The 16,014-nt window shown below is 42.4% G+C and overlaps 1 protein-coding gene across 3 annotated transcripts in view; it reads right to left on the reverse strand.

The window, feature by feature from the left end:
- IGSF3 (immunoglobulin superfamily member 3) overlaps positions 1 to 16,014 on the reverse strand; it is an 89,394-nt gene that overhangs the window by 38,751 nt on the left and 34,629 nt on the right. For all 3 annotated transcript variants that reach the window (XM_036924472.2, XM_057500586.1, XM_057500585.1), the window contains exon 3: positions 618 to 995. In XM_036924472.2, the coding sequence (XP_036780367.2) occupies positions 618 to 995 (378 nt within the window). The remainder of the gene's footprint in view (positions 1 to 617; positions 996 to 16,014) is intronic.

Here is a 16,014-nt window from a genome sequence, read left to right on the forward strand (position 1 = left end):
TCACGTCCCCTTTCACGAGCTAGAGGGCCACTTAACCTTCTCTGAATTCTTAATATCTGCATTAGATCTTCTTTAACTTTCAGCCTCTACCTGCTATTATTTACAAATGAACATGAAAACTCTTCACTTATGCTATGTGTTGAGCTTTAAAATATTTGGGGAACTTGATTTTTTTTGTTCAGTCAAATAAAGTTGTATTATAAAAGAAGTGACTCAGTGTCAAGAACTGAACGTTTACACTCCTTCCCTCCGCCCCTTGCCAAATCCATGCGACAAATCCCAATGCCCAGAGATGGGGACTTTGGGAGGTGATTAGGTCAGGAGGGTGGCACCCTCATGAATAGGATTAGTGCCCTTACAAAGGGCCCTCAGTGAGCTCCCCTACTCCCTTCCCACCATGAGAAGGTACAACAGGGAGTCAGCAGTCTGCAACTCAAAGACAGCCCTCATCAGAACTGACCCTGCTACTACCTGATCTTGAACTTCCAGCCCCCAGAATGCTAAGAGAAATAAGTTTGTTGGAAGCCATCCAGTCTATGGTAATTTGTTCTAGAAGCCTGAAGTGACTGTGACACTCATGCAGGACACTGGCCATGTGAAAACAGTTGTCTCCTTACCCACAAGGTTCATCTTGGCACTGTAACTCCCGAAGTACCGCTCGTCTGTGTTGGGTGTGTGGCATTCATATTCCCCAGCATCCCGGGCCTGAAGATCAGTGATGTGCAAGAAGGCCAAGTTTCCCTGGACTCTCTCCACATAGATCTTCCCAGTGCGGACACGCTGGGTATAGATGGCGTAAGGGAATGAAGCGTCCACAGTGCTGACGATCTGGACCTCACGCTCTGGGGCAGAGGGCAGGTAAACAGACCACTGGAAATTCTGCTCAGAAGGTCCCTGGTAGCCACTCACGTTGCACCAGATGGTGATGTGGGAGCCCTCCATGCGGTACAAGGGTCCTTCCTGGACACCAACCTGCCGCTGGGCTGACACAATACCTATGGGAGCATATACACACAAAATGCTTGCTTACTTCTCAGACCAAAATGCAAAGTAGGCAGCAGCAATCAAAGGGTTTGTTATTTGTGTGACATGATAATATAAATAGTTTACTGGCCCTTTCTGAGGTGCTCTGTGATTTATAAATATTAATTAAAACACTCCATGGTAAACCACTGCCCCTAATTTGCATATATGGGAATTTGATCATGCAAGGAGGTGGTTCTGGTACTTATTCAACAGCTGACCCCTGGGAACTGCATTTAGTCCTTCTGTCATTTATGTGACAGTTTTATATCTGCTTATTAATGCTGTTTATAAAGTTTTTAATAAAACAAGCAGAAAAAGTTGAATCCTTGGCCAAATTCAGATGAAAACAAATAAAAGCAACTTGTCTTAGAGTCTGGCTGAAATTAAACGCTCCTTTCTTGATTTGAGGCCTGGTTGGAGGGAGTCCTAAGGCCCTTTCTTTGGTTCTGCACCTTTTATTTTCAAATGCAGCTACTCCCAGGACACCATGTGGAGGGCATTCCTTACTGCTTCCTCCTTCCATGGATGGAGGCTGGGCTGAGCTCCTGCAGGCTGCTGCAGCTTTAAGCTAAGCACACACAAACCTGAATGTGAAGGGCTGAAGCAGATTCCTGCTGCCTAGATGCCCACAAGCTGACAATGGGGGCAAGTGACAGTGCGGACCCCTGGCATAAGGAAGGCTGCCCTCCAGGGCACAGCCCGGATTTGCCCACCAGCTCCCTGCCTCCTGATTGGGAATATGCTTTCCCACGGTCGCCTCTGCCTGCCTGCTCCATGTTCTTCTTAACAAGAACAGACTTGGAGGTAGGGAAATAAGGTGAGTTCATTTTCTCATTCCATACCCGGATAACACTGAATGTGCTGAGCCTCGGAAACGGTGGGAGGGGCATACCCTGTGGCCTTCCTCTTGGCAGTGGCTGGGCACAGCAAGTGTAGCAGAAGGAACAGGTGAATTCTAGTCACAGCTTTGCCAGGAACTGGACCTGTCTGGGTCATCTTAGACGAGTTGCTTTTCCTGTCTGACCCTTGATCTTATCATCTATAAAATGATTTCTAAGAAGGCCGTGGAGCAGCCTTGCACTTATGCCAATGCCGGCTTTGTCACTTACTGGCTGCAACCTTGGTAAGTTACTTAACCCTACCCAAGCTTCAGTTTCCTCACCTGTAAGATGGGGATAATAATGTATGCCTCATAGTTATTAAAAAGGCTAAATAACATCTGTGAAGCTCCTAGCACAGGGCCAAGCCCATAATTTGTCCTCAAAATGCTGCTAGCTAAGACTTTTTCTTTTTTTTAAATATTCGTTTGATTTTTATACTTGATTTATATGTGAATCCCACATTTCTCCCTTCTTCTTCTTCTTCTTCTTCTTCTTCTTTTTAATAAAATGCTGAAGTGGTAGGTAGATGCAAGATAAAGGTAGAAAACATAGTTTAGTGCTGTAAGAGGGCAAATGTAGATGATAGCTAAGACCTTTTCTGACTGGAACATTCTGCATCTCTGGATCCTTAGAGGACACTCCAATGGCCTCTGGACAATGGCACCATCTCTGGACCACCCACTGCCACCCACAGCTGCAGCCCACTCCCACTCCCATGAAAGCTTCCCCTTTCCCTCTGCAAAAGCAAAGCACAGTTGCTCTGGAGTAAAGTGGTATTCAGCTGATGAACAGCCAGGCCAGCTCAAGTACTAGTGGGGTGAAGCTCTAAGCCCAGTCTAGTGGGCGGGATTGGGCCTCAAAATAAGCCAACCTAATCTGCAAAATGATAAACTTTGAAACAAACCCTGTAAGGAAAGGCCTGTGGCTTATAAATTTTTATTCATGCAGCACTGTTTCTCCCAAAATCTTACGCAGAATCCCATCTTGGCTTTAGCACCAGAAGCAGGGAAATTCAAAAACTGGTTGGGTGGGGGGGTCGCAAATCAACAAATCACAGTGGTATGTGAATTGACGTGGTACATTCTGGTTGACAGTATTCATTACTATAATGAAAGTCATAGAGGAGACAGCTTATTAGTAATTTTCAGTATGTTAAGATTTGGTGCATAACATGGTGACTATGCATAATTTTTAGGACAATTAGAAAAGTACATAGAAACCTTTGAATCAAATGTTTGCAGTTCGCCAGAAACACAGAACTCTGAAAACAATTTAACTATGTTCATAACATTCAGGTGTCCTTGCATTTCAGTGAACATTAAGATTTTTAAAAATTCTAACACATAGCAGGGTCAAGAATTGCTGCTCTAATGGAAGAACAATCCCAAATGAATAGTCTAAAGTCACAATTATTGAAACTGGAAAAAGAAGAACAAATGAGGCCCAAAGTCAGCAGAAGGAGGGACATAATAAAGATCAGAGAAATAAAAAAATAAAAAAATTAAAAAAAAGAATTGCTGCTCTAAGGTGACATACAGTGCCAGCCAAATGCCCAAATTAAAGATCATATGCTAACTTAAGGCTTTCAATAATTTTAAGCTCCTCCCTTCTGCAAAGACTCCAAGTTGACTTGGGTCAAGAAAGTTTCATTCTCTAGTGAATGGGCAGAAGAAAGCAGCTGGCTACTGTGATGCAATACTGAGTTTACCAAGAGGGTGGTTCTGTTTACAGACCTTACAAAAGCATTTGATCATCCGATCATACACATTAACTCCCTGAAAGGCCAACAGTGTTAAGTGGCCTGAATGAGACAGGGCATCAGTGTCAAAACGACTTGTCTAAACCGGAAGCAGATTATAAACAGCCCTGACAAATAAATAAATACTGGATTGTACTTTAACTATACACATTCAACTGCACCTGTTTATTAAATAACTTCTTAATTTCCTTCCCATCCCAAGGGGGATTTTGCCCCCTGAAAATAGTTTTCTTAAGAAGTGGACCTTAACATAGAAATAAAAATTAACTTCTCTTCTCAGTCAGTTTAATTTCCCTTCCACACCTCACCCTCCCCATTTCCTTCTCCTGGCACTGCCCCTGCTACCCAAATCTCATTTTCCTAGATACTGCTGCCTTCAAAGAGACCCAGGTCCCCAACTCTGACCAAGGCATCCCCTGACTCCATGGCCCCTTTTATCTTCTGTCTCAGTCTACACCAGAAGGCTTCTCCCAGACAGGGATTGCTTTTATTTTTAATAACTTTTGTACTTTAGACATCCCAGTACTCTGAATTACTATGCAATTCTGTAATTTAAAAAGAAAAGAACAAAGGAATTGTCATAATTGTATAAAAAGGACTAGACACAAAAGACAGAAAAAAAGTGGAAGACAAAAATAGGGACAAAGAACACGGGTAAATCAATAAAAAGTAGTAATGCATATTACACATATTCATCCAACTGTATCAGTAATCACTCAGAATGTCAGTGCCCTAAATGCACCATTGAGACAGAGATTCTCAGAGTGAATCAAAATACATGACCCAACTATATCTTTGGGTTTTAAAGAAACCCACTTTAAATATAAGGATACATACAGATTAAAAATAAATGTATGGAAAAAAATACACCATATTAACACTAATCAAAAGAAAGCAGGAGTAGATATATTAAATCAGACAGAGTAGACTTCAAAGTACTGAAAGTCATCAGGGATGAGAAGACATAACAATTCTTGATATGTACGCACATAACAACAGAGTGTCAAACTACATGAGGCAAAAACTGATAGAACTTTAAGGAGAAATAGTTGAATCTACTATCATAGTTGGTGACTTCAGCCCCTCTCTACTGGAAATGGACAGATCCAGTAAGGACCATCAATCAACTGCATATCATGGACATCCATAGACTGCTTTATCCAATGAGAGCAGAACACACATTCTTCTCAAGTTCACACGGAACATGGGCCAAGACAGTCCACATTCTGGTCCATAATACACACCTTAACAAATTTAATATAATAAAAAGCATACAATGTCTGCTTGCAGACCACAGTGAAATTAATCTAGAAATTAGTAACAGGAAGATAACTGGAGATTAAAAAACACACTTATAAATAACACACACATAGAAGAAATCACAAGTCAAATTTTAAAATATTTTCAATTAAATGAAAATGAAAATATGACTTACCAAAATTTGAGATATGCAGAGAAAGCAGTGCTTAGAGGGAAATTGATACCATTGAATGTATGTATCAGAAAAGAAGAAAGATCTCAAATCAATACTCTAAATTTTTACCTTAGTAAACTAGAAAAGGAAGAGCAAATTAAATCCAATGTAAGCAGAAAAAAACAAGAATCAGAGCAGAAATCAATGAAACTGAATATAGGAATCAACAGAAAAAAGCTGATTCTTTGGAAATGATCAATAAAATGGAAGCCTCTAGCCAGGCCAAGGAAAAGAGAGGGTACAAATTACTAATATCAAAAATGAAAAGGAGGATATCACTACAGACCCCATGGAAATTAAAAGGATACTATAAGAATCCTATGAACAACTCTGTGCCTACAAATTTGATACCTTAGATGAAATGGACCAATTGCTTGAAAGACACAATCTGTGAGAACTCTTACAAGAAGAAATAGATGATCTGAGCAGGCCTATACCTATTAAAGAAATTAAATCAATAATAACCTTCCAAAACAGAAAGTCCCAGGCCCACGAATTCACTGGTAAATTATTTTGAACATTTAAGGAAGAAATCGTACAACTCTCTACAACATTTTCAAAAAGAAGCAGAGGGAATACTTCCTAAGTCATTCCTTCAGTGCAGCACTACCTTAATACCCAAACCAGACAGAGGTATTACAAGAAAAGAACACTGCAGGCCACTATCTCTTATGAACATAGATGCAAAAATCCTCAACAAAATATTAGTAAATCAAATCCAACAATGTATAGAAAGAATCATATACCACAACCAAGTAGGATTTATGTAATTCTGGTTTAACATTCAAAAATCAATTCATGTAATCTATCACATCAACAGGCTAAAAAGAAAAATCACATGATCATATCAATTGAAGCAGAAAAGGCATCTGGCAAACTCCAACACCCACTCATGATAAAAAACTCAGTGAACTAGGACTAGAGGAGAATTTTCTCAACTTGATAAAGAACATCCACAAAAAGTCTACAGCTAACATCATACTTAATGGTGAGAAACTTGAAGCTTTCCCACTAAGATCTGGTGAAGTACAAGGATCTTCCCTCTCACTTCTTTTCAACATCATACTTGGAAGTCCTTGCTAATGCAGTAAGGCAAAAAAAAAGAAAAGAAGAGGTATACAGATTGGGAAGGAAGACATAAAACTGCCTTTGATAACAGATGACATTATTATCTATGTAAAAAAAATCCAAAATAATTTACAGACAAAACAAACAAATAAATAAAAACCTGGAACAAATAATCAGTTATAGTCAGATTGCAAGACACAAGGTTATTATACAAAAGTAAATTGTTTTCCTATATGCCAAGAATGAACAAATGGAATGTGAAATGAAAACACAGTATTGTTTACATTAGCAGACCAAAAAATGAAACAATTGTAAATGTAATAAAATATACACAAGATCTTCATGAGGAAGACTACAAAACTCTGAGGAACAAAATCAAAGAACTAAAAAAAAAAATGGAGAGAAATTCCATGTTCGTGGATAGAAAGACTCAATATTGTCAAGATATGAGGCCTTCCCAACTTGATCTACAGATTCCACACAATCCCAATCAAAATCCCAGCAAATTATTTTGTGGGTATCAATAAAATTGATTCTAAAGTTTATATGGAGAAGCAAAAGATCCAGAATAGCCATCAGAATATTGAAGGAGCATAACAAAGTTAGAAGACTGAAGCTACCTGACTTCAAGACTTACTATAAAGCCATAATAATCAAAACAGTGTGGTATTGGTGATTGATCAATGGAACAGAATAAAGAGCCCAGAAATAGACCCCAATAAATATAGTCAACTGATCTTTGACAAAGTGGCAAAGGCAATACAATGGAGTAAAATTAGTCTCTCCAACAAATGGTGCTGGAACAACTAGATATCCACATGCAAAAAAAAAAAAAGAATCTAGACACAGACCTTACACTCTTCATAAAAATTAATGGACCACAGACCTAAATGTAAAATGCAAAACTATAAAACTGTTAGAAGATAACAGAGGAGAAAACCTAGATGACCTTGGGTATGGTGACACCTTTTTAGATACAACCCCTAAGTTATGATTCATGAAACAAATAAATGATAAGCTGTACTTCATTAAGATTAAAAACTTCTGTTCTGTGAATGCCAATATCAACAGAATTAGAAGACACCACAGTCTGGGAAAAAATATTTGCAAAAGACACATCTGATAAAGGACCAAAATATGCAATGAACTCTTAAAACTCAGCAACAGGAAAAAAACCAAACTGATTAAAACATGGGCCAAAGACCTTAACAGGCACCTCACCAAAGAAGCTATCAGGTGGCAGGTAAGCATATGAAAAGAGGCTCCACATCATATGTCATCAGGGAAATGCAAATTAAAACAGCACTACAGATACCACTATACACCTATAAAGAATGGCTAAAATCTGGAACACCGACAACACTGAATGCTGGTGAGGATGAGGAACATTCATTCATTGCTGGTGGGAATGCAACCTGGTAGAGCCACTGTGGGAGATAGTTTGGTAGTTTCTAACAAAACTAAGCATACCCTTACCATATGATCCAGCAATTGCATGCGTCAGTGTTACCCAAAGGTATCAAAAACTTCTGTCTATACAAAAACCTGCACACAAATGTTTATAGCAGCTTTATTCATAACTGTCAAAACTTAAAGGCAATCAAGATGTCCTTTTGGTGAATGAATAGATAAATAAACTGTGGTACATCCAGACAACACAATATTATTCAGCCCTAAAAAGAAATGAGCTTTCAAACCATAAAAAGACATGGAGGGACTATCATTACATATTATTAAGTGAAAGAAGCCAATCAGAAAAAGCTAAACACTATGATTCCAACTACATGACATTCTACAAAAGGCAAAACTATGGAGACAATAAAAAGATGAGTTAGGAGTGGACAGGGAGTTGAACAGGCAGAGCACTGAAGAATTTTAGGGCATTGAAAATATTCTGTATGATACTATAATGATGATATATATTTTATATATATTTTACATTGGCCCAAACCCATGGAATGTACAACACCGATGATGACAATGACATGTCAATGCAGATCACCCACCAGTTGTTAACAAGTGTACCACTCTGATCAATGATGTTGATAATGGGGGGAGGCTATGCATGTTGGGGATTGTATGGGAAATCTCTGTATCTTCCCCTTAGTTTTGTTGTACATCTAAAACTACTCTAAAGAAAAAAAAGTCTTAAAAAAATACTAGGTAATAGGATGGCAAGTGATTTTTATTTTCTTCATGTTTTACTCCTTTCCCCAAAATAAAAATAATGGATAATTGCTGTTTAAATTTATTCTGTATTGACTAATATGAGATAATAAAAATATGTATTTGGTCTGTATCCCTGCTTCCTGGCCCAAAGCTCCTAAAACCTCTGGAATTTCCTGAGTGACAAAAGTGTCTTTTGTCATTCATAAGAGGCCGCTTCTGACCCTACTGGAGTTTATGCTAATGAGATGACTCAAGGTAGGCCCTCCGATAGCTTCAAGGGAAGAGTTGGCCGTGTTCAGACAGTTGAACTTTCAGCCCTACCCTCAAACTCCAGGGAGGGGCTGGAGATTGAGTACAATCTTTAATGGTCAATGATTTAATCAGCTCTCCTGAAGTAATAAAGGCCCTAAGTGGCAGGGCTAAGAGAGCTTTCAGGTCAATGCACTGGGTGGGTGGCGTACCTAGAGAGGGCATGGAGGTCGCCCCCCACCCCCCCATCTTGCCCTGTGCACTGAACAGACCAATAGGAGTTGCAGAAATGATGGAGTGTTTCGGCTTTGCTCTGGGACCACACACTCTGAGAAACGCCAAGCACCATGCCAGGAGGACATCAAAGCAGCCCTAGGGAGGGACTTCAAAGGCCTCCCTCCAACAACCAGCATGTAACTGAGCCACCTTGGAAATGGATCCTCCCGCCCCCTGAAGCCTTCGGATGGCTGCAGCCCCAGATGACATCTTGCCTGCACTCACCTGAGAGCACGGGGCCAGAGCTACCCAGTTAAGATACTCCTGACTTCCTGACCGCAGAAACTGTGTGAGATATAACGAGTGTTTCCTGCTGTGTTTTTGTGGTGTTTTTTAGGTTAAACCTTGTTTTAGGAACTTATTGACAACTGCGGTAATTATCACTTTAGCACAATAGTTTCTCCAATCAAGATTTTTTAAAGACTTTATTTATAGCAGTTTTAGGTTTACAATAAAATTGAGAAGAATTTACTGTTGTTTTAAGCCTTAAGTTTTGGGGTAATTTGTACCAATGTACGGCTAATATAGACAACTGTGAGTCCTAAAATTGAATGAAAAATTGTGTTACCCACATATATATGTTCTTCTAGAAGAAGCATCCATAAATTTCAAAAGATTCTCAAAGAGATTCCAGACCCAGAAAAAAATTAAGAATATTGCTTTAGACAATAAATGGCCAGTAAGAAAGGCCATGTCCTTTTTGGGTTTCATTTTGATAGTCGCCATCAAATGAATGTTATCACTTCACTAGTTTGTCAAGATACTGCTTGCCCAAGGATGCTCCCGCTTTTTCCTTTGTGCTAAGTCCTAGAAGAATCTGGCTGGGGGCAGCGTGATTCAGGACTTAGTGAGCAGGGAGGGGTCACTGTACCTGTGAAAGCCAGCCCCTCATGTATTTTTTGGAACATGCCTGGGCTCAGGGACCCATCTCTCAAGGCACAAGATCCAGTTTCTATGTGTGAGATGCATGACTGAGCATGTGAAAATATCAGAAGGATCAACCTCCCCATTCCACACCTGCTCTCCCAGTTGTGGCCTCTACCATCATCAAAGCTCATTTAGCGCCCCGCTGATAAAAATTCTACTCTGCCACACTAGTTTCTTTATCTGTAAAGTGGGAATAATATAAAACACCATATATCAAACTCACAGGCAATCCCAGAGGTCAAATAATTCTGTGAAGGCTACTAAACAATTATTTTAAAATTTCATCTTATTTCTACCAACAGGAGATATCAATCTAAAAACAGAAATATCTTTATAAGTACAAGAGCATTAGAAAGAACATATTCAACTTCTGGTTAAAATGCAAAACTGCATTTTCAATAAAATTATGTTAAAAATAAACACTCTACTATACTTGAAAAATAACCAAAGAGATTATCAATGATATTGGGCTGAATATTTGGGTGAGAATCTGAGTGACTTCCTCCTCTTTTCCTTTTCTGTTTTCCCATGAAAATAAGTGTGTGTTGCTTTAAAATGAAGATAAATGCTGAGAATGATTAGCATTTTGGTGTGCCAGCCACTATCTTACTGCTCTGTATACATCATCTCATTTAATCCTCAAAACAACTAAAAAGGTGGTCAATTTCATGACAGCCGCATTTATCAGATGAGGAAATGGTCTTCAAGGGTAAGTCACTTTCTCCATGACAATGAGCATGACTAATAGTTGTCTTAGTCTGTGACTTATACAGAATGTGCTCTGTGAGTATCAGTGATGTGATGATAAACCACTGACTAGGTTTTCTTGCCAACCTGGTCCTGAAGACTGTGATGGGGCATCTGCACAGCCTCCAGTTAAAAATACCAAATAGACACACCAGGGGTGGAGACCAGGCCAGCCAAGCGGCTCTACAGAACATAAAGGCTCCTGAGAGAGCAGTCAGGAGGGCCACTCTAGGGGCAAGGCCTGGGGAGTCCCACTTTCTGGCCTTCAGCCAAGGGAGGACAGGAAATGGCATGAGCTAAAAGGACCTTGGTTTGATCCCTTTCTGAATCTGGACAGACAGACACGAAGCCTGGCCCTTATGAACAACAGCCAGCACTGGCTGGACCGGATCAGGCACTGGGCATTGTTCCAGCTGCTTTATGTTATTAACTAATTTTCACACTCACAGCAACCCTATTACCCTATAAGTCACTCTTAGTGACTTTACTTTAGATGCAGAACCCAAGGCAAGGGATGGGGAGTTAGTGAAGCCAGGCTGGAGACAGCCATGTTAAAAGACCCTTAACAAAGAGAGCCCTACTAGATCCATGTCATGGCCCTCCAGGGGCAGCCTAGCCAAGGTACCACAGAGCCAGGATGCCTTAAAAGACAACAGACACAAGTGCCTGCATCTGGGTCATTACTGCCATTAAAAACATCCCTTGAGACAGCCAGACTCCCATGTGCTATGTCCAGTACCACAACCCAGTAGCAGACTTGAAGGATGGAGCTAATTCTGGAATCTTCTCCTCCCTGACCTTTCACAGCATAGGCAGTAGCTGTGAGACCTGGGCTGGGTACTTAAACCTTTCTGTGCCTCAGTATCTTTATCTGTAAAGTGATATAATTTTCATAGTGTTGTTGAAGGATAAATGAGTCACCACATTTAAAATCCTTAGTACTTGGCCCATAATAAGTGCTCAATAGGCATCAAGCCACTGACTGTAATAGTAGCAATAGTAGTGATGTTAACTCTACCTGAGGAACTTATTTCTCCCACACACCATGGCTGGTTGTATTTTCCAAACACAGTGGCAACAATCTCTCCTATCCCACATGCTCTTCTGCAAGGTGACCGTGCCATAAAGAAGTGGAGTAGTTTATTCCCTTCCCTTTGAATCTGGGTGAGCTTGTGATATTCCCTTCCCTTTGAATCTGTGTGAGCTAGTGACAATGTGTGACTTTCAAGGCTACGACATAAAAAATGATGCGCCTTCCACTCTGCTACCTGGTGCCCTGTGCCACTGAGTAGGAAGTTAAGACGGTCCTGAGGCTGCCATGCTGTGAGGAAGCCCAAGCCACATGGAGAGGCCATGGTAAGGTGCTCCAGTCCAGAGCCTGGGCAGAGCTCACAGGCAACCACCAGCACCACCTGCCAGGCACTATCTTACTGCTCTGCACACATCACCTCACTCAACCTGCCAGCCATGTGTGTGCCTTCATACGACCCCAGGCCTCAGCTGCAGGCAACCTACCAACCTTGCAATCTTCCCAGCTGAGGTCCCAGACCCTGGGCAGCAGAGAGAAGACATCCCTGCTATGCCTGCCCAAATTCCTGACCCACAGATTCTACGAGCATTATAATAAAATGGTTGTTTTAAGCCACTAAGTTCTGGAGTTATTTGTTACATGGCAAAGATAACTGGGATGTATGCTACACTTTCAACCAACATCTTTTGAGTACCTATTATATGAAGGGTATCAGGCCAGAAACCATGAGGAGAAATCAAGACATGGTTTTATCCTAAGCTGACAATCCCAAAGGAAATACACATAACTAAGTACTATTATACAACAGGATGCGATGGCAGTGTGCAAAGTGCAAGGTTAAGATCCCTCAGAAGGAGAAAGTGGGTCCAAAAAGGCTTCACAGAAGTAGTGACATCTGAAATGGGTCTTGAAGGATGCGAGGGGGAAGCACATGCCACATGAAAACGTTGCAGTATGTTCCACGGTTGGCAAGAAGTGTGCCATGGTCTCTGTTGTTCCATGCCTGGAGGGGACATGGCACATGCCTGGAGGTGGGAAAGGGCACTGAAAGGCACACTGATAAAGTCAGCCCCTTCTCTGGGATGGGGAAGTGGAGAAAGGCTAGCAGAGGTAAGTAAGGACGCAGATCCAATTTGTTTTCTGAATCATCATTCCAGTGGCAGGTGGACGGCAGAGCAGAGGGCAAGACTGGAAGCAGAAAGACCAAATTCACAGTCAGGAAGACAAGGTGAGGGCCGGGACTGGTGCTGAGCTCAAGGACAAAAATATCATTCATTCTTTGAGGCTTTTTTGGTTTGCTTAAATCTCCAGGGGTACCTAAAATAGAGCTGGTCTAAAGACAATGATTAATAAATGTTAAATTATTGATGCCACTTCTAAGAAGGTGTGACTACCAGCTACAGAACCAGCAGAGGACTGTGACACGATGATGTACTTCATCCCAAGGCAACTTTGATCTCCACGCCATCAGCACTGCTGAGTCACTAGGCCGCCTCATTGTCCCATGTCAGGATATTTAGCTGCTGAGCCCATGCCTAATTTATGCACTACAACATTTTGAAGCTGCCACCTTGGCAACCTCTGACTTCAAAAACATTGTAAATGTTCTAGTATTTACTTAAATTAGAATACCTTTTACAATTTTTAATTGAAATATTAAAAGCCATTAATCTCTTTTGATGACCAGCCCTAATTCTGTTTCCTCCTCAATTCCCCAGAGACTGGCACTGCTGATTTAGGGATATATCTCTCCAGACTTATTTTTAAAAGTGTCTTTTTACATACAGATATATATGTAACCATTGAAAATATACAGTATTGTTGAGCATTTGTTTTTACATAAACAGTGTCATTCCATACAAATATGTCCCTTGGTTTTCCTCCTCACTGATAAAGTCAGTGAGACTGACATTGAGACTGAATGTAATTCTAGTTATTTCCTTTTATACAGCTGGATTCTATGACGGGATTATGCCACATATTTTTTATTCTCATGTTGATGTAGATTTAGGTTTTCTAATCGTTTTTGCTATCACCAATAAGCCCTTCGTTTTTCACATGCCTCCTGCTGCTTGTCTTCCTTTCCTCTCCGGACTTACAGAGTCTCCTAGCTCTTCTCTCCTTGGCCGTTTAAACGACAGAGGAGACCTGGGCACTTCCAGGACTTCCACGGCTGCTCCACCTCACGACATGCTTGGCTGTAGGACTAGTCCAAGGATCACACCGCCCTGCTCTTCTGTCTCAGTGCCTCCTCCTCTGTCACTCACCTTCACTCCTTTCCCAGGAAAGGCAGGGATAAACCCCCAGAGTCCTACCTACCCTCTCATATTCCTCCCCCTCTAACCCAACCTTGCCCATGGCTACAGTAACAGACGCTTTTCCCAACTCTACCAGCATTCAAGGCCGCAAATCCAAAGGAAAATGCTTATAATTGACTGTAAGTACCTGTATTTGCCTTCTACTTTCTGGAGGGGAAAAAAATTGAAAGACGGGATCAGATTACTTGCCTATAAATGCTCGCCCTGTAATTACCCTTGATCTACTGACCACTGCTTCCTTGCATCGGGTTTCAAAGATAACAGAAATGGGTTGAGTGTCAAGCTGGTTCTTTTTAATAAGAGGGCAGCCTCATGGCACAGCGGTTCCTGCCAAGCCCAGTGGCCTAGGAACCACAAGCTTAGAGTGAGTCCTGGTAAAAGGACCATCACTCAGAACTAGCAAATGCCTTATTCTTTCTCACAAGCATAAACTTACAACTCTGGTTGCTGCTACTATTTTAGGCAGCATTTCTGGACCTTAGATGCCCCAGTTTCTCCAGATTCTCAGTCTGGTTGAGAAACAATTACTGGATTTCAAAACAGCCTCTTCACTGGCCACCACCACCCTTGCTGCCTGGGGCAGCGTGTCTTCTCCCAGATGCCTGTCATACTCAGCCCTCCTGGGAGCTGGCAGGGCTCTGTGTGCCCCCCTCAGTGCTCTCCAAGAGGAGGATGCCAAGCTAGGTCCTTCCTGAAAAATGCCAGAAGGGCTCCTTCAAGCAACCTCAGGATGTCAGCCAGCAGTGACAGAAGACCTTGGGGGAGGGGGGGTATCTGGTGCATCAGGCAAAAGACCAAGGCCTGGATGTGACAATGGCCATGGCCTCAGGAAGCCATGAGAGGTCAGCCTGCCATTTCCTCAACATTACGTTCCCCCCTTCCGTCTTCCAACACCCAGGCCATGGAGATACAGAGGTAGAAGTGGGGCCTACCTAGCTAAGGGAGGCACAGGTTTTGAATGGGTGGTCTCCAGAGGGACCTCAGAGCAGCTTCCTACTCAAGGTGCAGCCCTCCAGCTCTCCCATCAGGAAGTACTCCCTCCCTGGGCAAACCACTAAGGCCTCTCTTCTCCTGACTCTGCCCACGGTCCCGCTGGCCAGAGCCTTCTCCCCAGAGTTTTCTTGGCCTCCCGGAGGCCATGCTGTGACTCTCAGCAATAGAATCACTAGCAATGAGCAACCGTATTATTATCTGTGCAGACCCTGAGCGGACCCCAGTGTTTGGGGCTCATTAGATGCTCCAGGTAACGTCGCTGACGGATGAGTGAATGGGCCAACGGGTCCAGCCGGGAGCTGGCTCCAAGTGTCCACTTCTCCAAGGTTAGGAAAAGCTCTGAACACTGCAGTCAGTTCCTGAGGTCCCCAGCTAGCTCTGAGAGCCAGAGGCTGGCTCTGGGAGACAGTGAGGGAAGCAACTGGCTGGCAGCAGCGACCATCTCCACACATGTGTGGGCCATCTGCTTGGACATTAACTGGATAATCACAAGAAGCTGAGCCCACTCAACCAGCTCAAGTTGTGGGAGCCGGGGTGTGGCAGGTGGAGAGGTGGGAATGACAGCCACACAGTGCAAGTTCACAGCAACCCAAGAGTATGGATCATAGACCCCGGAAGGCCCAGAACTGGAAAACTGTGTGACGCAGGCCACCTCCTGAGGGCAGCTCCCCTCTACTCTTCAGGGAAACGCTTCCTGTAGTTAGCCATGGTCTCTGGGCTCACATATGCATGCTAGTGTTGCTCTCTCTCCTGCAGCCCCCACCGTGGCTCTCGGTGCAAACTCCCCATACATCAATCTCAGTGGCTTAGCAAGTCTTTTTTGCAACTAGGCCTCCCTCACCCCACCCAGGTCCAACCAGACTTGAGCAAAAGAGCATCCGTATTCCATCACCTGGCATACAACCACTTCCTCCAAGGTCCCTACTGCATATGGGGCAGCAGAGACCATGGAGGGAAGTGGGGTACACCCCCTGCTTTAAGTGTGAGTGGCCAGGCACCGTGAAATATGTCTAGTATACTAATAAAGCACCAAGGTCTACATTCAACTGAAAATTAAGAGTCAAGTGCATTGATACTGCTTCTGGGGACTTTCCCAA

This window comes from Manis pentadactyla, chromosome 4 (assembly GCF_030020395.1).
Source record: "Manis pentadactyla isolate mManPen7 chromosome 4, mManPen7.hap1, whole genome shotgun sequence".
Lineage (NCBI taxonomy): Eukaryota > Metazoa > Chordata > Mammalia > Pholidota > Manidae > Manis > Manis pentadactyla.